This window comes from Bemisia tabaci, chromosome 5, assembly GCF_918797505.1.
Source record: "Bemisia tabaci chromosome 5, PGI_BMITA_v3".
NCBI lineage: Eukaryota > Metazoa > Arthropoda > Insecta > Hemiptera > Aleyrodidae > Bemisia > Bemisia tabaci.
The window spans coordinates 17,218,240-17,241,409 of record NC_092797.1 but is presented as its reverse complement, the minus strand read 5'-3'; the positions used below and the strand labels follow the sequence as shown (position 1 = coordinate 17,241,409).

At 39.4% G+C, this 23,170-nt stretch overlaps 1 protein-coding gene across 4 annotated transcripts in view; it reads right to left on the bottom strand.

Annotated features, from left to right (window-relative positions):
* Pdp1 (PAR bZIP family member Pdp1) overlaps nt 1–23,170 on the bottom strand; it is a 274,442-nt gene that overhangs the window by 110,241 nt on the left and 141,031 nt on the right. Inside the window, exons 1-2 of one of the 4 annotated variants that reach the window (XM_072300360.1) lie at nt 5,973–6,058; nt 1,408–2,041 (exon numbers count right to left, since the gene is read on the bottom strand). The exons of 1 other annotated variant lie outside the window; for it this stretch is intronic. In XM_072300360.1, coding sequence (XP_072156461.1) covers nt 1,408–1,582 — 175 coding nt within the window. In that variant the 5' untranslated portion in view covers nt 1,583–2,041; nt 5,973–6,058. Of the gene's footprint in view, nt 1–1,407; nt 2,042–3,976; nt 4,561–5,944; nt 6,059–23,170 lie in introns of those variants that run through there. 2 more of the 4 variants (XM_019058766.2, XM_019058765.2) reach the window with 2 other exon arrangements.

The window sequence follows — 23,170 nt, the reverse complement described above, 5'->3', positions numbered from 1 at the left end:
TAAAAGTTCGCGAGAAACACGATGGTGCCACCGGTTTTCTCTGAAATCAACTCCCAAGCTCGAAAAAAGCTCTCAAGTTGAGGCCAAAACGGAGGGGATATCCCACGCTATCCTGAGAGTCCACCTCTACATCAAGAAAAACTCTCCATGCTGAGATTGGCAGCGAATACATTGACAGGGTTGCCGTGATTTCAGGTTTAGAGTCCCCAAATAAGGTGGCAGCCCTGTCAATGTATTTGCATATCTTTGCATGGAGAGTTTGTTTTGGTGTAGAGGTGGACTCTCAGGATAGCGTGGGATATCCCCTCCATTTTGGCCTCAACTTGAGAGCTTTTTTGGAGCTTGGGAGTTGATTTCAGAGAAAACCAATGACACCATCGTGTTTCTCGCCAACTTTTACATAAGAATCAACAGTCAAATCGCAAATTCCTCACACATGCAACATCTCCATTACCTTGCAGGAGCTGGCATAAAATTAGGCGCAATGATGAAACGTAACGATTCAGTAGCTGCAGAGGTTAGAGTCGGGAAAAATCCTAGCCGGGGTTGGCGGATGAAAAACCGCGCCACCAACTCTGCAGAGAGGAAACGTTCTGCCCTATAGAGTGCGCAACAGTCAACAAGTGAAATTACTGAACTGATACCACTACGAAAGAATGCCTAGCACTCAAAACACTCGGACAAAACGTTGGATGATAAAAATGAGAGAGGAAATATTATCAAATGATGCGCATGCTTGATGCGGTGAAGTTGCGAAGACCATATTCTGCGAAGAATACAAAATACACTTATGAAGGGTGAGTCTCTGAGATGAGCTCCAATTATCAGAACGGAATTTGAAAAAAATGCGTATAAGAGCGCTCAACTCACGTTGGGAGTCCATTCCACAACAAACTGGAGTTTTGGGGACGCCATGAATATATTTGGCCAATGCCAGTCACGATTTTCGTCAATATGGCCAAAATCTTGATTGACCACCACGTGCTGCCTTCCTCTATGCTAGTGCTCCTGATTTGTGACAGTACGGAAAATTCTATCAGAAATTACCTACAGCTCAAATGTCCTCCTCTTGAAATCTCTTAAAATATAAGTTTCAATGTACAATTTTCAAATAATAATTTTCAATGTTTTTAAAGCAGGAGCGTCATTGGGGCCGGGTTGGTAGAGCCGTAGTTCTCGGAATGTTACGGTTGATGGGGAGGGGGTGGGTGTCAATTTTTGGAGGCGTTTTCCGCGATTTTTTAGGGATGTACCCCCTTTTTCAAGCAAATATTGCTTCCTCGTGGAGGTTCCGCCCCCTTTCACCAATATTGAACCGAATGACGCTCCCTTTACCAAATTTACCCCGAAAGACCAGTTTTTGTGTCTTAATAGACAGGCGGCATCAGACTATAAAAAGAAACTCACCGATGGAGAGATATCGTTTTGGCGGTGGTTGGATGGCCGTCTGATTGGAGTGGGGCTCGTATCTGGTGAAGTTCCACTGGTGATGCTGTTGCCATGGATACGAGGAGATCATCGTCTGCTGCTGGTGGGACAGAGACGCGACGCGAAACGAGTTGCCGGCGATGTCCGTGCCCATGGCTGAGCCCTTGGACCGGTCCAAACTACCCTCGGTTTTCCCTATTTTTGCTGCTATCTCACTAAATGACTACAGAAACACGCACTTAAACTAAAAACTAGACTAAACACAATTAATTCTTTTCGAATATATAGATATATCTTTATGTTAAATCTATTTCTTTCGAGCCACTTTTCAGGTCGGAGCGTCTATCCATTCATGAAATGCCCGCAGTCGAAAGCCCAGAGTGTTTCTTCGATGAGATGATCGTTGGTGATGAGGAGCTCGGTGGAGTATCGGTCGATGATGTATTTGTGGGAAGCGTCTTTCTTCATTTCGATGGGATTTCGCCCGATTCCACGCCGACGCGCACACTTATCACAACGGGCGGGCTGAGCGTTCCTTTCTGCGTCCCGCGAGTTCGTCGGGAAGTTCGGCGAGGAACGTGGGCCGATGAGCGAGGGATATGGGAAAAGAGTCCTGAAAAGAGAATTCGACGGTTGGAGATGGGGGTTCTATCTCGTCGGACTGGTCGAGTCGTCAAGAAGAATGCACCGGGAAAAAAGAAGGAAGGACAAGAGGAAAAAGGAGATAAAGTAAAAGAAGTAGAAAAAAAGTGGAATTTAACGTTTTATGGTTGGAACTGACACTTTCGGTGCAATCGCAGTTGTATGAATGGGTCACTAAACCATGAACGGAGTTTGACTTGCGAATACCTGTATCCAAATGCAAATAACGTGTAGAACACGATGCAAACATTAAAAACGTGAAAAAATAATTCAGAAACCGAGGAACACGCAGTTAAAAAAGCGCAACTTTTCCGCAAATTTAAAACGCCGCGGTTTCGCGCCGAACCGAATGATGTCATTCAGCACCAATCAGAAGCCAGCACGGGCCTCTCCGCGTGCACCAAATGTTTTTCTACTAGAAAACAATAGAAAAGCCAAAGCCATATCTTCCAAATTAACTGTCTGATATTCATGCATGTTATCTGGAGTAAACAAGCAAAAATTCCACGTTGAAATACGTTTTATTTTAACAAACATCTTTGGAAATTCCTTCAAGTCTTCAGACTTTTTTAAGGCGGGCCTGTCCAGGATTCTGACTCCATAAGAAACGGGATAAATCACCTCGCAATCTACTCTTCTACTTCTTTCGAAATATTAAGTAAAAAACACATGGTTTAGTGACCCATTATACCAAATTAATGATTCCAAAATTCAACGTTTGCTAAAATTCGATTTATATGTTGGAATGCCAAAAAAAAAAAAAAAAAAAAAAACCACCGTTTGTGGTGAATATTTAATCGAACACTAAAAAAGTGTCTTTGGGCCCTTTTTGATCCGTTAAATCATATAATATTTGTAGGTCAGTTGGAGTTTACTTTCTGGCCATTTTGATAACGGTCTGTTGATTGTATGATTTAGCTGGTAGTAAATTTGCTTTCTTACGCATGAGGAAACCTCACTGCAAATATAATACAGTCAATCATACTTTTTCACAGTATGCGATTGTTTCATTGTGCGAGTTTCAACCATGACGCGGTAAATTTGATTTTTTTCTTTCTTTCTTTTTCTCCCTTTTTTGTGTGGAATCATTGTCTCTAGCATGCTCGTCAATTGTTGAAGTTTCGTTTTCGCCAATAGAAGGCGATAACTTTAAGGTGAGATATAGTTGAGTGATGAGTCGTTTATCGATTTACTTTTTTGTTGCGCTTTTGTTTGTTCAAATTATCGATCGGTTGTTCATAATGGTTACTGACGATTTTTTGAAGTTGACAACATTAAGTTTCGTTCATTTGATCGTTTTTGAACAATTGATAAGCATCGAATCACACGGAATCAACAATTTATAATAGATTTAGATAGACGGAAAGCATTGTTGCCACTTGCAAGAATCGCCCATGCGACTCTTGAGTGTGATGACTTTCCAATTAATCTCGCACTTTTTCTTTATGCTTCTTCTTATACTTTTTCTCTATGCTGACAATCGGTTGTCTATCAATGCATTATCTACTTTCGCCGGTCTGCTAACAATTCTTAGCTTATTTACAATTAAAATTTTCAGGTGTTAATACAATGATAGATACTTCTCCGGCTAGAGATATACCAAGAAGAAGCGGGTAAAAAATCGTTTATTACTTATCCAGATTCATTCAATGCAAATGATAGATAAGGTCCCAAACAAGCAGAAATTGTTACTCAATATAATATTATCAAACAATAAATAAGGGATCTTTCATTTAGGGGATTACATTGGAACTGATTGAAAAATCTTTGCATGTAGTCAAATGAACCATGAATTCGTTGAGACTCAATGCAAAAAAGCGTAAAAATAAAACAAAATACAAAAGAAAGCTGATGAAAATGAACGGAATGCGCAAAGTAACGACAAAAGGGGGAACGAATAAAATACCTCAGGGTGTATGAAGAATCTTCGCATACTTTTTCTTTATGCTAAAAAATCCGTTTCCTTGATGAGGCCGAAACTTTTCAACGAAAAACTAATGTTATAGTAACTGAACTGAAGTGCAGCTTCGAAAATGAGTAATCAACTCTCCTCCTGGGCTGCTGAAATCATGGAAAAAGATTTTCTACGAAAGTAACCGACTGAACCATCTCCCAGTTCCATGCGAGAGAATTGAAAGAAAAAATATTTTCCGCAGAGAAAGTCAAAATTACTAATGACACATCTGTGTAGAAACTTCCATCAATTCTGATGCCTCAGATCTTAATGCGTTGCATCTGTGCAAGCATTAAAGTGTATCAATTCCTTCTCAATAGTTGTGAAAGTTGCGTATGCAATATAATGAAGGGGCTTTGACTTAATGTAATCTGAATTCTTCCATACATACAGTAGGATTTCCAATTTTCAAACAAAATGTTGGTTGAGCACAACCATATGCCACAATACAACAATCAAGTAGATAGGTCGATCATCCAGTTGTAGATTTTGTCTTTACAGCTTCAAAGATGTCAAAACATGTAACATTCTTTGAAATATTTACATCTCTGTGTTGAAACACGCCGTTAAGGATGATCTAACAGGTGTAGCGTCATTATATTGGAGGCGTGTCTGAACAACATCGATCTATAGAGTTTCACACTAGAAGGTAAGACTATCTTATTGTGACTTTAAGTCATCTTCCATATGACAGACAAAAGCCTGGAACGCAATTGGTTGCTGGATCTTTAACTCTTTGCTACTTAAGTCCTCGTGACACCATTTCCTAATTGTTTACGCAATAAACGCATCCACAAAAAGAGGTCTATGTACATAGGTACGGAGTTTTAAAGAAAGACTCATTCTCGATAGTTTACGATGGGTTTCTTTTACATATTGCACCTTAGACGTTGACAGAACTTCACGAAATAAGCGTACCGACGTGAGCATTGCAGGAAGACCAAGACTGATCCTTGCCTTAGTGTTAGTCGTTCATTAACGACAAGCGTGTTGCGTCTGTTTAGCTTCAGGTAATCCATCTTCCTATCAAAAATTATTAATTCAAACCCATCATAGAATCAGATAGGTTCCTCCGTAAAAACCCTAACGCAGATAGACCTCTTTTGCATGAATGCGATCACTCTATAGATGCTAATGAAACTGCTCCAAATAGAAGTCTTACGAGGGATGTCAGTGAAACTTCCGTGAACGGACACACTTAATTCCTATCTACACATAAGACCAGGATGCCAGCCTGGACGTTCAAAGTGTCCAATAACTATGTTGAACAAACAGAACGACTAGCTGAGAGAGAAGAAATCGGAAATACTTTACACCACAAACCTCCAATAAAACTGAGCAGAAAAATTTCAATAAGGCCTCACCGATGTAGAATTGCACAAGTGATAAGACCTGAAAATACCAATTGAATCAGAAACCGAATAGGCTGAGACGTTTACTAAACTTAAAAGAACCAGTTGGTCACATGGTCGTAAGCGTGTAAACAAACAACATGTTCGACTGCTCACTGTAAAGGAATGATATATGACACGTGTGTTCGTCTTTCAATAAAGTTTTGTTAGAATTCGGTACGTGTGTTGACCGATATATTCGGCATCCATCGCTCCATCGGGAGAGTCGAATCAAAGCTGGTCAGCGTGTTGCTGGCGACACCCCGCAGGTCAAAGGTCCAAACAAACACACCGGTTCAACACACGCAACACAAATCCGTCACAATGTGCTCCACATTAGTGTCCACAGACGCTGTTTGTTTTTTTTTTGTTCGACACTCAATTTTCGGTCAAACTTTTATGTATCCAGACAAATTGCCGTTTCCCGGGGGTGTCCGCTCACGAGAAGTTTCACTGGAGGTATCCAAAAGTGCATAGGAGGAGAGGGTTGAGAAAGCGCGAGGGCGGAAGGTGAGAGGAAGGAGATTACGAGATGGGCGGGCGGAAAAGCCAGAAACCGTCGGGTAATCCTCTCGGGGGTGCACTTGGTGGTGGCGCGAGACGCTTTTCCGGAACTGCCGCGGCGAGGACTGGCGAGACTTTGAGGCCCGGGAAGCGGGAAGATGCAGGGAGAGTGCGAGCAAGTGGGCCCGATGGATCCGTTGTCCCACGTGAGGCGCGGCGCCACGTGCCGGGCAACGTGAAACGCCCGAAACACGCGCCGCCGGCCCCCGCCCGCCCGCCGCCGCGCCACCAGTCCGCTACTCCGACGCCGAGGCCTCTGCCCGTGACGTCACGGGAGGGTCCCTCCGAAGAGCCTCACGCTCCGTCGCTCACTGGCCCCGGGATCCACCGCCTCCGGACATGGAGGGTAGCGAGTTCAGTTACGCTGGTCATGGATTCGCTTGCTCGTAGGCGGGAAAATGTGCCGCCATTTTGTACTCGCAGTCGATGGAGAATTTGCACCAAGAATTTTTATTGCAGCATCTGAGATTTCCTACTCAGCTGCGTTTGCAGTACTTTTCATAATTTTTTTTAGGTATTGGAAATTGTGAGAAAACAGATTTGAAAGTGAGAAAATTTGCTGCCATGTGATGTCATCAAGCGGGAGTTCCGGACATGAGGAGGGTAGCGAATAAAGATGGTTCAGTTGCGCTGGTCATGGATTCGCTTGCTCGTGCGCGGGAAAATGTGTCGCGATTTTGTACTCGAAGTCGATGGAGAATTTGCACGAAGAACTTTTATTGCCTCATCTGAGAGTTCCTACCGAGCTGCGTTCGCAGTATTTTTCATTTTCATGATTTTTTTAGGTATTGGAAATTGTGGGAAAACAGCTTTGAAAGTGAGAAAATTTGCTGCCATGTGATGTCGTCAAGCGGAATTTCCCATTTGAACACATGTATTTTAAATCAAAAGGAACTATATCCGTCCGGACATGAGCACTGTCTTGCATGTATCCTTATGGATTCAAAGGCTTAAGTCAGAATGGTTATAGTTTGTTTTGATTCAAGTACGTCTATAATATAAGGTGATTTGCCCAGGGTTGCAGGCGTGGTGCAATTGGTGTGCGGTATATAGCATCGAGTGAAACATCTCGTCTGATTTTACCTTTGTAACGAAAAACAACGGTGTATAGCTCCTGCGCAGGAGCCTTAGGAATCATTCTTAGCAAAAAAAAAATTGCAAAATTCAGAAAATAAACGTAGGATTCTTCTTGGACAAAAACAGTTGCATTCTATGCGAAGTTTCGATAAAGTTCGAAAAAGTTCGCCGATATGGAGGAGTTAGAATTTTTGATTCTTTATTTCGGCAATAATACGGCAAAAACTGAACGGTAATTTTATCTTACGCCCAAATTAGGTTTCTACCCGACCTTTCTCCTACAATGGTATGGTTTTATAAATCTTGGACCTACATTAATGATTGGTAGGTACATACGTTTGCAGTGCTCAGCACTCAGTGCTTCACGCTCAGAACTGCTAAAACTAACAATAAGGTATTAATATTAAAGAACAATGGAGTGCATGCATACTCTTCCAAGAGATGCCGTCAATCGAGGGTAATTATACAATGAGGAATAAATTTTTTCATTATGATTGCCGAAATTTTCTCGAACGGGTCTGATTTTTATTCGCTACTTTGAAAGTTAACCGTACGGAAGGAAAGTTTCAGTTTATATTGGCCAGATATTGAACCTAGCAGTGGCGTAGCGTGCTTCGCGATAAATCGATTGATCTGCCATTTAAATCAATAGAAAGAGATCGATAAACAGGGAGCCTTAATAATAAGATCATGGCTTCAAATGAGTAAATACCAATAATCGATCATTCCCGCCTTGCCACTGTATTGAACCTATAGATTAACTATTAGGCGGAAGTAGCCTCAGCCCGTATTATTTACACTCTAGATAGCTGAGTATATCCCACAGCGTAGAATGGATTTTGATCAGAGGCATCGTTCCGGCCAAGCTTTAGAGGGACTTTCTTGTCAAGTACAGTTGGATTTTACTACCTCGAACTGGCTATCTTGGCACGTGACAAGATGCTACGGGCCGGAAAATCTCACGGATGGGCTCACTGAGCGTCGAGCCATTTCCTCGGTCTCATTGCTCTGGGAAAACAACACGAGCGGACACAATTTTCGCCAAGAGCGGCCGCGGGGCGAGGACCGAGCAAAAATTCAAATTTCCCGGCCTCTCCGAATCTCGGAATAATCGAAGCGCGCAACATAGATGCGAGACGGCAGCGATAAACTATCGATTTCTCAAATAAAGCCGAGACAAGATAAGAAAACATTCATTATTTTCTTTACTTAAGTCGATGAAGAGTCCGTTTGCGGCTCGACGGAGTTTGTTGCCCTCATTTTTCTAAGTTTTTAGAGGCCAAAATGAAATGAAATCTCAAAATTTTTGGAGACACTGTCATGAAAAAATATTAAAATAACATAAACTTAATAATATTTCAACTAAACTTAATTTTCTCTCATTTTTTTCTCTTTTCTTTTTCTTTCTTTTTAGGAGATAGAGAGTAAGTATTACAAATTTATATAAGTCTCGTTAACCTCTCTCAATTAATTAGGTACAAGAATGGTCATTAAAGTTGGACATTTTCAGCGAGGGTGGAGAATCCAAAATGATGTGCATTCCTGCAAAATCGTGGAAAATGTTACACATTTCGAGCAACGTCTGAAAAGTTCTCTGAACTTGAAATGTTTTTCTAATTGCGTTTTTAAACCTGCATTTTTGGGTTGGACCCAAAATATAATGACATCGATTTTAAATTTTTTTTAAAAAAAAAAAAAAAACAAAAAACAAATAAACTCTGGCTGATGGGTTTTCCTGCGTTAAAACGAGACCATATTGTTCATTTTTCTACAAGAACAGCATTCCCGTTGTTTATTTCCTTGATCGGATGGGTCTTTTTCGGGGCTCACTCGGCAACAGCGGAAGTGCAGGAACCTTCCCTCGCCCGAGCCGGGTTCCCGGTACATTTCCCTGCTTAAATCTTCCGTGTGAGGAGCGCGCTGCCCAAAGCGGAGCGGTTACACGAAGGTAAGGTTTATTTCAGCGGAACGTCTCCCGCCAAGTTGTGGGTGACCTCGAGCATTTAAAAAACGTGGAATCTTGACTCGTGTTTGCTCCGGGTCCGCGCTCCCGACTGCCGGCCAGAGAAAGTCATTTTTATGTCCTCTCCAGCATTTGGGGCCCGGCTTCTCGGGTACATTGACGCCGATGATTGAAAACAGGATAAGGAACGTTGAATTTTCGGGGACGGGTCGTGAAAGTAGGGGAGTGAACCAATGTTGAAGCACTAAGCAATATAGAAATCATCATGAAACTCAAATACTTCAAGATGTAAATAATTTAAAGTAATAATAATACTAACCATTTTGGAAATTAGGATAATCATCATTTTGCTGAGATTTCAAACAAAATCGATCCCTTGAGTTACAAAATCAATGGTTTCAGAAAACTGGATAAACCACGTTTGTGATGCAATGCATTAAGCGCATGCACTTTTTTGAAACCACGTAGATGTAACAGAATAAAAAATTTATAGGGAAAATCAAGACGGCTAGTTTGAATATGAGTACTTTGTATACGTACGTGACACCTCTTGTACCGACGGTGAAACTGCAAAACCACGTATCTCATTTGCAGTGTTTTAAAATCTTAACCTCCATTTTCCTTTTCTTAAAGAGGACAAATCAACATTAATCCATGAATAATTCATAGAATTTTCACTGCAGACAGAGAAGAAAAATTACGGAAGTTTCTAAGAGTAGACAGAAAGCAGTTTTCCATTTAAACAATGATATACGGCAGGAAGTCTGCAACGTCGCAAACCGAGATGCGTGGTTTGGGAGTTTTCACGTCGATATGCAATCTAAGGTGCATATATTGGAAAAAAAGACAGAGGGGAAAACAATGAGTGGAAGAGGAAAGGAGGATAGAGCATCTGTTCTACACCTCCTCCAATTATAGAATATTTCATTATCATGAAATAAAATAATATGGTCAATTTTTTTAAAGTTTCAGGTTTTGAAATATTGTCTGAACCTGTCGGCTAAACAGTATTGAGATTTATCCAAATTATTTACAGAAATCCCAAGTTAATCATCTACAAAACAGTACTGTCCCATGAGAAACGATTGACACGAACCCGATCTCGCGCGCCTTCAAATTGCGTGATACTTCACGCATTGCCGCAGAGTTCGTTTAGTTGCGTGACCTAACCGAACCCAACTTACCATTGATTCCAGGATACAAGCAATTTTGTGGTAAAACAATAGGTACAATGTTAGCGCAAAAGAAAATTATGTTCACTCGACTGTAAACTAGTCCACATATAAGAATGTTCCTAATTTTTTTTTTAACATTGAACTTAATTTTCGGATGAAAATACAGCTTTAACACTAAAATTTTTTTCAAAAGTGAAACAAAGTCAGATCCAGTGAATCTTGAGGCACGGGTGTACAAATTAATGCATTTATTTTTTCAAAAGGTTTATTTCTGAAGCATTCCATGCAGACAAATGACACATGCAATGCTTTTTGTATTTAATCGCGTTTTAATTGAAATTTTACTTTGACTTTGGCTATACACATTTTTTCGAATATTTTAATTTACGAAGACGCATGAGGGTCGTACATTTATTGCTGGTTCAGAAGCCTGTTGAATACATTACTTTTTTATGAGAACTGTGTGAAGAATAAAGGATAAAAATAAATCTATTGGATTTCCTTACTTCCCGGTCTCTGATGCGAATCCACATCTTTCCAAACATTTTAAGTCCCAAGCCATTATCAATTTGCAACTTTATGTGCGCATTTTATCACTTTATTTATTCAAAGAAGAATGAAAAATAATGTAAGGGAGATTTATTTAAAGCAGACTTAAGACGAATACTTTTTTTTATTTGATATCATTGAATTGCGAAAATTGGTTTAACATATAAACATTACCATCGTTTTATACTCACCAAAAGAATCAAGATACGATAGAGAGATACCGATAAACCCCTAAAGTAAATCTTCCGATCAACACGTGACATGGAACTTGACAGTGATGGGCGATCTTACCTGAAACAAGAAAAATAACATAAATATTAGTAAACTAACGGTACAATTGTTTTTGCTTCTCGGAAGACCAGGAAGACGATGGGTATTTTTCCATTTAAAAATCAATACTGACAAGGAGACTGCACCGTCTCAAACCGGAATATGCGTCTTAGCAGTATCATTGTCGAATTAGAGCTTCTCGCGAACCCTCTCTCCTTCCCTTCCCCCTTCCCCATCACGCTCCCCCCTCCGTACGCAGGGGCGATGAATGAAGGAAGTAAATGACTCCGTTTTGTATACACACTCCTTTGGATAGAGAAAAATTCAACATAACCTTTCTCTGTCCTAAGCTGATGCACGAGGCTTCGGGCTAACGTGACGCCGAATTCAGTTCATTCGGCCGCGGTCGTTGGAGGCACCGTCCAAATTTGGCGCGAAAACGCGCTTTTCGAGCGTGGTCTCGAGAGAGGATTTCCCGCCGCTTGGTGACAGCGCGACTTAAAATTTGAATGGAAAAGAGATAAACGGAGAGGGCATAAATCAGCGGAATGTAGTGCATAATGTGCATGCCCGTGATTCGATCCTGCCGCGGACGGACCAGGTACGGACGGATCGCCCGATCGCCCTGCCATGGCGGCGATCAAGCTCGTTCGGATGACCGTCCTAGGTTATGACTCGGGTGCCCCCCCACCCCGCCCCGCCTGCCCTAGTGCCTGACTTTCTCCGCAAACGGAAGCGGCGCACCGCCAAGTGGATGCGTCCGCGAGACCCCAGTCCTCTAATTGACCGCCAGATCGAGTCACCGCTCCGCATCTGGAACGAAGCTGTGATACCGCGCAGAGGAGAAAAAAAATACAAAATAAAAAAAAACGTGGAGAGAAATATAAAAAAGGAACTACGGGAAAATGTAAGGTCGGAAGAAAGAGACGAAGAAAAGAAGAGGGATAGTAAAAAGTAAAAAAAGAAGACGTGAAATTAAAAAAATAGGGTGAGGAAAAGGGGGAAAAAATAAATATGGGGTGAAAAGAGGGGGAGGGAGGAATAGGGCGAAGAAAAGTAAAACTTAAAAAAATGAAGAAATACTTAATCAGCCAAAAGCACATATTAAAATAACAACTTAATTTTGGAAAAGGCTGCAAAAGGGAACAAATCAAAAGAGAAACCCGAAACACTCCGGGTTTCTCTTTTGATTTGTTCCCTTTTGCGGCCTTTCCCCAAATTAAGTTGTTGTTTTAAAATGAAGAAAAAAAGGTTGGGGTAGAATGAGTTTATTTTTACTAGGCGCCCTAACATCGGAGGTCATTTACACCTCTGGAAAAATTAACATAAGGGTGTTCGCAAATATACCAAGCGTTCTACAACAGAGAATAGGAGTAAAATTAAAATAAAAGAGGAGGGAAGCAAAAGAAAGGAATGAGAAAAAATTGAAAGAAGGATTGAGAACTGGGAGGAAAATGGGAGAAAATGCAGAAAAGAGAGGAGAGAGGGGGAGAGACAAAAAGCAAAAGAATCGTGAGCATAACGTGCAATAGCTGTGCCGAAAATCCGATATTAAGGTTGGAATATTTTCAACCTTCGCCGAACATTCCGGTAACGTTAAGAGCGCAATTTAACTCAAGTGGATATTAACTTGTTAGTTTGTATGTTGGTTTTTTTTTCTTCTTCTTCTTCTAAGAGCGGAAAGTTTGAATTGATGCATCGGAAAACGTTAACAGCTTGGTTAGGAGGTACTTTCAGTAATTCTCGTTTGTACAAAGTGTGTTCTACGATTGTAAATTTTGATGAGAAAACGCACACCGTAATGCTCAAATCCGCACAATGTCTCGTGGTCAATCAGAAAAAAACTTCCCCGTAAATGGTCCCAATAGTAGTGTTTCGTGAAGTTTAAATTATCATTCGAAATCAAGTATAGCGATACTCGTCATTGTGTCATGTATGAGGTGTGGCACAGCCTTACGGGCGTCTGGGACAAGTGCAGTGGACTATTTGCTAGAGCTCATGGAGTAATGCAAAGATGATGATGATCGAGAGGCGAAAGTTGACTGCGAGACTTGGAATCAAGTTTCATTACCGACTTGCACTCCGGTGTAATGAGGAAGTAGATGACCCGCTGCCTCTTATGCAAACCCCATGGCGCTTCCCGTCATTTCAAAGATGAGAAAAAAGTAGAAGAAACGAGTATCCCTGCAATGAACTATAAAAGTACTAAGTACAGTGTATGAATGCATGAGCGTCTACGTTCATAAGTGTTTAAAAATTGCTAATATGAGCCAATTTTATTGCCAATGCTCCTTGTCCGTTCATGGGACATCAAGTGGTTTTCTGGGTTAAAATGCTTATTTCAAAATATTGTAGTCGTAGTAGTAGTAGAATTTGTTTATTTTATAGAGATGCCATTGGAATTTTCGCCGTTCTTACCTTTGCAATTAGAGTACAGACTTTGTTACGAAGTAATACAATTGTTACAGCGTCCACGATCCTATGTGTTTAAACATTGCTAATATGAGCCAGTTCTATTGCCAATGCTCCTTGTCCGTTAATGGGGCATTGAGTGGTTTTCTGGGATAAAATGCTTAAAATAAAAAAAATTGTAGTCGTAGTAGTAGTAGAAGAAGTTTATTTTACAGAGATGCCATTGGAACTTTCGCCGTTCTTACCTCTGCAATTAAAGTACAGACTTTGTTGCGAAGTAGGAAAATTGTTACAAAAAAAGAGAAGACATTTGGAGGGAATAACGTAAAATTTATAGGGTAGGGAAAAATATGTTATAAAAGGAAATATTGATAGAATGATTTATAATTCAGAATATTCCGTGATTGAGAAAAGAGTGTGGTATGCTCAAAAATTTCCTGCGAGATGAAGAGATTAGACAGTATCAATTTCACTAATAATGTTGAATCATGTAACTCGCATTAGGATGGGTTTTCGGTTTGAAATAATTAAATTCTTTTGTATACTTGGATTATGCCACTCAATTTTTTTCTGAGAAGCTAACTTCATCAAAAATTCCGCATTATTTTATGAAGCGGAAATGACCAATAATTTATTTTAACTAATTTAACTTGCATATTAACTTATGTTTTTTATGAGCATGAAAAACTTGCACTTCGGGAGAGCCATTTCAAATATCATGATAGGTAGGAAAAAATTAACTTTAAGGAAATATGATGCTCTAAAATTCACCGAGAAATTAACCAAACTATGGAAAGAAGATCAAATTTATAAATTTCATGGAAAATTAAGTCTCCTTTCAGTCAGTGATGCCTTGAAGCAAGTCGTCGGTTTTTTTTCCTAGTCGGAAGAACGTTCCTCAGACGTCAGTTTGATTTACATTGTCGGAGTACAACGAGCCCATACAGGAACATTAACCAACGCCCCTCTGCCTATGAAACTCGTTGTAAGAAAGTGAAAGGAAACATTCGATTGGGACCGTTGTTGCTACATTCTACATAGAAACTACGGTGAGCTCCATTGACTTCCGCGTGGAATGCACTAGTTTCTTCGTAAATCTAGCGACTCCAGTTTAATCCTGTGCTATCATCGACCCTTTAGCCATAAGCTAAATCCCCGGTTTAAATCTCGACTCAAACAGCTGTGCTCGGCGAGAACAACGTATCTCCGATACTGCCGTGCTGAGGAAGAACATCATATGAACATTCGAATGTTGCCAAATTTCCCCCGATTAATTGTGAATGGGCCTGTTGCAAACTTTTGCTAGAGCAAAAATAAGAGTTGTTTCTTGTAGATAATGCCTCAAAAATCACGATGAGCGCATCGGCAAAGTCTGAAATGCACTCATAACTTCACAATCTGCGTAAGAAATTTGCGTTTTTTTAAGCTTCCCGCTTCAAAAACGATACCACGGCGTAGGTGAACATTTTGTTAGAGGAGTCGCTCCATCGTCGGCGATATTCATCATGGCCGACGCTTGCACGCAGTTCCGCGCGTAATTCAAGGAGAGTTCAAGGTCAATCCATTCGGGCGTGAAAAATATGAACGTTAACACACCGATTGTTATCTGGTCTAATCCAGTTCAGGTGTTATCTCGTCCCATCAAACGTGTTTTGGCGGATTGGCGTCGGCTATGATGATTATTGCCGACGATGGAACGACTCCTCTTACAAAATGTTCACCTGTGCCGTAGTATCGTTTTTGAAGCGGGAAGCTCAAAAAACCGCAAATTTCTTACGCAGATTGTGAAGTTATGAGTGCATTTCAGAGTTTGCCGATGCGCTCATCGTGATTTTTGAGGCATTATCTATAAGAAACAACTCTTAGTTTTGCTCTAGCAAAAGTTTGCAACAGGCCCATTTTTGAGGATAGTTATGAATATTTTCCTTTGAAATTTTCAGATATGTTGGATATGATTGCGAATCAAAATATCTGACGAATGGAGAATTTGCAGGTGTCTGAAATTTGATGTATTTTGCGTTCAAGTGGAAACTACTGAGTGAACTGAACACGAGGATACCCTTGGTTCATGAATTGAACAATTATTGGAGAAGATATGACAAAATTATCTAACCTGCTAAAATACATGTGTTTAAATGAAAAATGCCGCCAGATGACGTCACTAGGCGGTGCATTTTCTCACTTTTAAATCTATTTGTGTACTATTTCCCAAATCAGAAAAAATTATAAAAAATACTGTGAAATCAGTGCTTCAAGCACTTTCAGACTAAGCGATAAAAAGTATGTATGCAAATTCTCCATTGGCAGAAAAATATTTCCATATTTCCCAGGGATTCCGTCTAGTTTTATCCGTAAATTTTGCAACGTCTGGAGGCTCATATGACGTTCTTCCTTAGCACAGAAGAATGGAAATCCAGGAAAGTTAAGTGATTCTTTCTCAGCCGAGCAGGTCTCGTCAATGGGCCTCACATGCGTGATGGGCCCAACGTCCCAACGTGTTCCGCGGGCAGGGTTGCCGAATGTGCAGGAAAAAGCGGGATTTCCCTGCAAGGCTCCAAGCGGGAGGAATTTGATCCGTCAACAGGCTGGATTCGAACCTGGATCTCCGGAGTGAGTTCATGACCCAACGCCCTCAACCCCGGCGAAGACAACGATCGCACCGGAGCGGCACAAGACTCGGCCCGAGAAATTCATGCATAATATTCTCATCACAGGGATCCGCTAGCCAGGGGTCAAGTGAGAGAGGCGGAGAGTAGGAAAATGCATTCATCGCATACACGAGAGCCCATTACGGGCCGTGCGCATCACGGGGGACACGCTCCGCAAAAATGAACTGGCGTCATTCAGAGAGGGCACAGCAGCATCAGTGACAGTTCGAAAATTTGTTGAAAATCTTAGAAAACGATTTCAAATCAATATAGACCGTATTCGATAACGATTCGATGTATCGTTTGGCTCAAAACAATAGAACATAACCTCAAACCAAACTGTAAGGATTCAAGTTGGAAAAGCTGAAAATGAGAAATTTCCTGACAATTTCACTTTGCATTGCCATTTGGTACTCAAAGGAATAAAAAATCTGTTACAAAAGACCCGTTCTCTCAGATTTCTGAATTTACTTTTGAGGCTATGTTTATGTTTTGAACCAATCGATATCGATACAATCTCACCCGTTTGATGTATCGAATGCGATCTATTGTGATATTACCGTCATGCTAAATTTCAAATTATTTTGACAAAAAAATTGAGAAAAGTATTTTCTATCAGGGTTTTTTTTTTTAAGATTAGGTATGTTCCTTGATCGGAATTTTATTCAGTTTTTTCTTTTTCTTCTGGTCCCGATGTAGATTTACATGCCTTAATTTAAACATACTTGAAACATTATACCTCCTATTCTCACGGTTAGACCGTCATCATCAGGTATAAAAAAAAACAAATTGTATACTGCACATATTATACGTCAAACGTGTAAAATATCCGTCGTTTCCTGGTCGAATGAACGTAGCTACGTAACTACATTTCAACGTTCCAATATTCTCATTTGCAAATTGCGTTTTACTAGAAGGCTGTTAAAATGTTCTAACTGAAACTTCTACTAGCTTTCTTTCTTCCGATTCCATGGAAAAATCAGCGAAATTTTGGGTAGAAATTGCACAGTGAAGTTCTGATGACAATTGAACAGCTTAAGCTAATCTTGCATTTTAGGAATGAAACTACTTTTCTTGGGCTTAGGAATGACAATAGTTAAATTTTTGTGCAGTTTTCAAGTAATTATTTTTCAAAAAAGCGTAACGCAACAGTGTAAAAAAACACCGCCGAAAAGTTTGTTTGAAAAGTTTTGAAATATATACGTAATATTTTTGTCACAATAATTTTAAAGTAAAATAGATTTGAACTTATTCTCAATAATTTTTTCATATACTCCTTTGCCCACATCTGAATTTTCTGATACCAAATACGTAAAAACATAAGTATATAAAAAAAGAAGTCTAACAACAAAATAAAAAGACTGAAAAAATTGTCGACTTTCTGAACGGGTCGTGGCGACGAATAATCAGATGATGTAAAATTTAAGGAAACTTAAGTAGATTTGAACAAATTTCAAAAAAAGGATAATTAAGGATTTGAGACTTTCAGAATAAATTCAAGTTTATTCAAAAAAGTATAATAAGACGTCAAGAACCGCGAGTTTTAAAAACGCAGCCACAAGATGAACTCGTAAACCGGATGAATGCTACATTTATGTGGATAAGTATGTGAGTGGACTATAAAACGGAAATCAATATACGTGCAAATCAGAGTTTTGTTACTCATTATTAGATTGGGTGGCTATGAACTGATAAACATAATTTTACTCCAGGGTAAAATTTCTTAATTTTTTCAGAATAAGTACAAGAGAATCATAAAAAATTTACAAAAATTGCATTTACATCTATATTGGCCTCACACCTCTTTCAGGCTGCAAAAATGATGTGCAAAATGAAGTGAATGTTTGCAAAATGCACGAACTTGAAAGATATTCATTCAAGTTCTTGCAGAGAAAACCTCCTAAGAGAGAGAGAGAAAAAAGAGAAGCAGTTTACCCGAAATATTTTAAGTGAGGGTGATTTGAAAACCCTATCTTATACGTTTTAATCACATTTTACAGAAATGCTGATTTCATTCTTGACATATTTTTAAGAAGCAAAGCGTCACTTGGAATACAAGAGTTGCAATGAACACACAACTTCATGCCACCGTTCTCCTAGAGATCTGTCAGAAAAATTGCCTTCAAAATGAAAGGATACCACAAGCTGCAGCACTGGTCACCACGTTGTGGAGGTCTTGTTGGAAGGCGTTTCATTCACGGACATAATGGGTCTGTTGAAGCGTGAGAACAATTTTACACAGTTTCACGATTGACGCTCCCTCACAATTTTACTTCGACTTAAGTTATTTCACCAAATGTAGACTAAAGTTTTGTTCTAAAATTACAAAAATGATAGCCATCATAATATGTGACAAAGGAGTTTTGAAGACTAAAACTTGATTTTTTTTAAAACTTTTTTTCCCCTTTCTCTTTGACCTTTCTGCTTGAAACTCTTACCCAATATCAAAAATTTCCTCGACATTTCCGTAGGGATAAAATAATTGTCATTTTAAAACAAATTTAAGGTTTCTAGCTCAAAAGGAAATTAAGATATGACCGCTAAGACGTTGAAAAAAAGCGGATATCCAACTTTCCGGTTGGGCCTGATTCAGTGGGGGGAGGGAGTGAAAATTAGGCCTTTCGTAGAATAACTCTCAACTTCAAGTTCTGTTTAGGACTCTAATCAAAATAGGTATTTATATTATCTCATTCGGTAGACTCTTTTAGACAAAATTAGGTAAATGGCCAAAAAACAGAAGAAAATATCTGAACTCAATGGTAGTAACAACAGCAGCTTCTCACTTTGTAGTTTTATCATTCAGTGCAGATTATTCCTCCTTATCAATTATTGATGTGAAGGAACTCGCTAAAAGCAGCGTGTTCATTTCAAATTAAGGGCCTGGAAATCGAGCTACCTAATAAATATCCAGGGGCTAAGGATAAGCAAGCTACTACGTCCATCGCGTTGATTTGTCCCGTGTTTAAAGAACAAAAACCCACGAACCCTGCGCAGCAAGCCTTTTGCAGCGAAATGCGTGGCTTTAATTCAGCTTCCAAGACCCACGCATTGATCCGCAAGCTGTATGCTCAAAAGGCATTTCCACGAGAGCAAGCAGTCGCACAAAGGTGAAAATATACACATATTCACCTGAGATTCAAGACTTTTCACAAATCAAGACACGTAATCACCGTAAGAAGCATCTTAAGATAAGCCATATGGTAAATTGGGCGATTGTGCATGCATGTAACATGGACATAGTTATGCGAAACAGCACTGTGCATGAAAATGAGTAAAATAGAAGAGAACTATCATGCACACAAACCCTATGCACATTATTAATTTTGTTAAATTCACATGAAGGTTCTTTTGTTCAGAGAAAATTAATTAAGCCAGCGACGAAAAATTCATAAAATATTTACTTGTATGGAAAAAAGTTCTTTTACCCAATCATGTATTTATTATAATATATTTTTCTTTAAGCACGCGGAAGTATTTAATTTGAGCTAATATTATCAAATAACATTTTCCTTTTAAAATAAAAGTAAAAACACCCCTCAACCATATTTCCAGTAATAATGCAGCCGAAAAATTTTATTGAGATACATTCAAACCATTTGGAGGGTTTAGACGAAACGTTAAGTTTTTGTGTCGCATGAATGGAAAGCGCATCCTCCTAAAAATGGTATACGTTTAGACGTCATCCACCACGTCAATTCTTACCATGGTGTCCTTCGTCCTGAGATCACCAATAACTTGCGCAGTGTTCTAATTGCACCTAGGACTTTGTTCCTTCAAAAATATTCATTACACGAAACACAGTCCAGCTTAACTCTTGACTTACGTCTGATGCAAAAAAAGCTTCCAAGAGAGCAAAACTGCCAGATCGTCCGATTTCGCTAACAGCAAAGCAAATCTTGGGACGTTAGCCAAAATCATAACCTCGAAAGAGAATCTTGAGAAAAAAAGAGTCCTCAAGTGTCAAAAGTGAGGCAAACAGAAAAGTATGCCATGCGGCAGAAACGCCAGATAGCAAGGGAAGTTCGAAGTTTGGGACTTCTCGCACCCCAAAATATTTCATTATTTTCAAAATTTTGTTAATTACCAACCGGTTAAAAAGTGAAGCAAACAGAAAAGTATGCCATGAGGCAGAAACGCCAGATAGCAAGGAACGTTTAAGGTTTGGGACTTCTCGCACCCCAAAATATTTCATTATTATCAAAATTTTGTTAATTACCAACCGATTTAACTGAAATTTTAGCCCTGCGTGCGACGCAGCGCGGCGCGAACAATCCGGTTAAAAAGGCATTAATGTCCCCGGCGAGGGGATCGAAGCCAAAGCCCGCCTTTGCGGAGTCCGCGGATAAGAGTGAGGCGTGACATTCCTTTGGCACGGAAAACTGGCCACGGCGGGGGATGGGCAGGGGCGAGGGGGGGGGGGGGGGGGGGGGCGCGGACGTGATAATAATATGTATATTACGCCAGGACTAAACTGCTGGTCTCATTCTGGCCGACGCATCCTTGAGAGCTCGAGTGGGGCCGAAGGAAGCTACAGCGACGTCGTCTGCATTTATTAAATTAGTACACTGCATCGCGACGACTGCGTAATAGATGCACAAGCACTTGTGCAGTTTGCATTCGAGCGGGGCTCCCTCGGACGGACCCCGGCTCGACCCGGCCCGCAGACGAAATCCCACAGAACGAGACTAATGGCTTCCCGCAGACCGGAGGCTACTTTGCGAGTAATCAATTTTCAACGCTCATTTGCGCCGATGGTTCATGCCAGGTTTTTCGATCGACCAAATCGAGGAGTTTTAATTAGGGAAATCAAGGAGGTATAAATTCAGAATCAAGGAGCTTTAATTAGCATGCAGAATCAAGAAGTTATAAATTTAGAATCAGCGAGCTTTATTAGCAGAATCAAGGAGTTTCAAAGGCTGCACACGAACTTAGGGAATTGTAAAACCAATTTCAACGACTTAATCAAATCAAAGACTTTCAAGGACTCCTTGAGGCGTTTCAATTGGTAGAATTAAGGATTGTAAAGAACTTCTCACGAACAGTTTGAGGATTTTTTAAAGCAGTTTTAAACACTTCCAAGTATGCACAGAAATAACGTGAGTCGTTATAAACCTATTTTCAGCACTCATTTATGCCCGAGGCTTATGAAAGCTTTTTAAATCAACTATATCAATGAGTTTTAATTAGTAAAATCAAGAAGTTTTAATCAGCAAAATCAAGGAGTTTTAAATCAGCAGTATTTAGGAGTTTTAATGTTGCTTGGAAACAATGTATCATCCTTCTAAAATTGACTATTACAGACTCTGCGATTGTAGGGGGTATTCACTAGCGCTAAGAATAGACCACTATCTTAATATGTAATTTGAAAAATAGAATGAAATTGTGAATCAACCACTGTACTAATTGCGAGGGGCGTTGGTTCATTTGAAAGGTGTTGTTCTCAATGCTTCGGGAAAACTATAAATTATTTTCTGGGGTTCGTCCCCGATTTTTAAATCCCTAAAAACTCATAAATTGGATGAGGGGAAGTGGGGGTTTTTTGTTTTTTGTTTTTCGGAAAAGTTTTGTTGCTACGCATCTTACTTTACTGTTTGCTGTCTTTTTATCAGCTGTTTTCATTCAACAATCATCATTAAGTGAGGTTACTTCCAACACTCAACTGCCATCAACTTACATTTTTCTTTTATTTACTATTAACTGATTTATTTTTTTTAATTTAAAAATTGAACTTTTCAGTTATGATTTTGTTAAAATAATAATAATTTTTACTAATTTTAATTTTAAATTTAACAGTTGTTATGAGTAAAATTTTCAATGACCGAGGCGGTCGTCCTCCAAAACGTGGTCGCGTTTTCCAGAATTCTTCGCATGTTCGTTTAGTGAAGCAAGAACTTCACTCTGTTATTAGTATAGAAAATCAAAGTTTCATTTCTTCATTTCGGAAGTATAAAATTGATGATCAGAACTTTGATGAAAATTTTGTTACCAAATTATCAGTCGGTTCAATGAATATAATTTGTCATCATTGTGATGCTCGCCATTTTCAGGGTGAAATGTCCAATGGTCATTTTAATAACTGCTGCCAAAATGGCTTAATATCTTTACCGAGTATTCGGACAAATACCGATTTGAAATCATTATTTTTATATTCTCCAAATTTCATAAAGCATATCAGAAATTATAATAGTGCTGTTGCTTTTGCCTCTTTCTCTGCAAATCGAATTGATATTCCGGGTGATGGACCTTATTGCTTTAAAGTTCAAGGATCCACATATAGGTAAGTTTATTTAATATTTACCGTTACGTAACGTACTTTTTTCAGTTTCTCAGTCCGTCCCTCCCTCCTTCCCACCCCTTAACGCATCCGGAATGCAGCTGCATTCCGGATGCTGCATTTAAATCTTTCCTCCTCTGTTAGGTACTATTTGGACTTTGTCTATTCCGTTTTGTTTTTAAACATTTTAAAAATAAACAGTTCAGAGAAAATAATAAGACTTAAAATTCTGTTTAATAGTGTTGTTATTATTTTATTACTCATCTCTAAATTTTATTTTTTAATTTTAGGAAAAATAAGGGGCTGCGAAGCAGCCCCATAAGCCCCTAGTGTTTCTTTAATTTGAACCCACAATGATTAAATGAAAAAATCTTGAGGATATTCCTTAAGGTCTTGCTATTTTGGAAGTTGGTCGTGCCTTAAAAAACAGTAATTGGTTTGTTTGTTCGCTTTCTTTAAATAATAAGGAAAACTTCTACGTTTATTCTTAACCCTCCGCTTTATTGCATGCCTGTTCACTACAGTAAAAGACAAAAGTTGCGGTAGATTTTGTGGATTTCCCGCAGGCAGTGATAATTTATTGCACAAGGTTATACTATATACGTCGTAAACATTTAAGTTTTTGAATATTTAAAATGAAAAACTCTTTACAAAATATTCTCTCGCCATAAGAAGATATGGATTAGAAAGGCGGCATTTTTTATTAGGTGGAATGATGGATTTGTTTATTTTTTGAAGTTTAGCTTAGAAGCTGAATGATATTTTTGCACCTACTACTATTATCATCAAATGAGACTTATTTTCAAGATTAAAACTGCTTTCC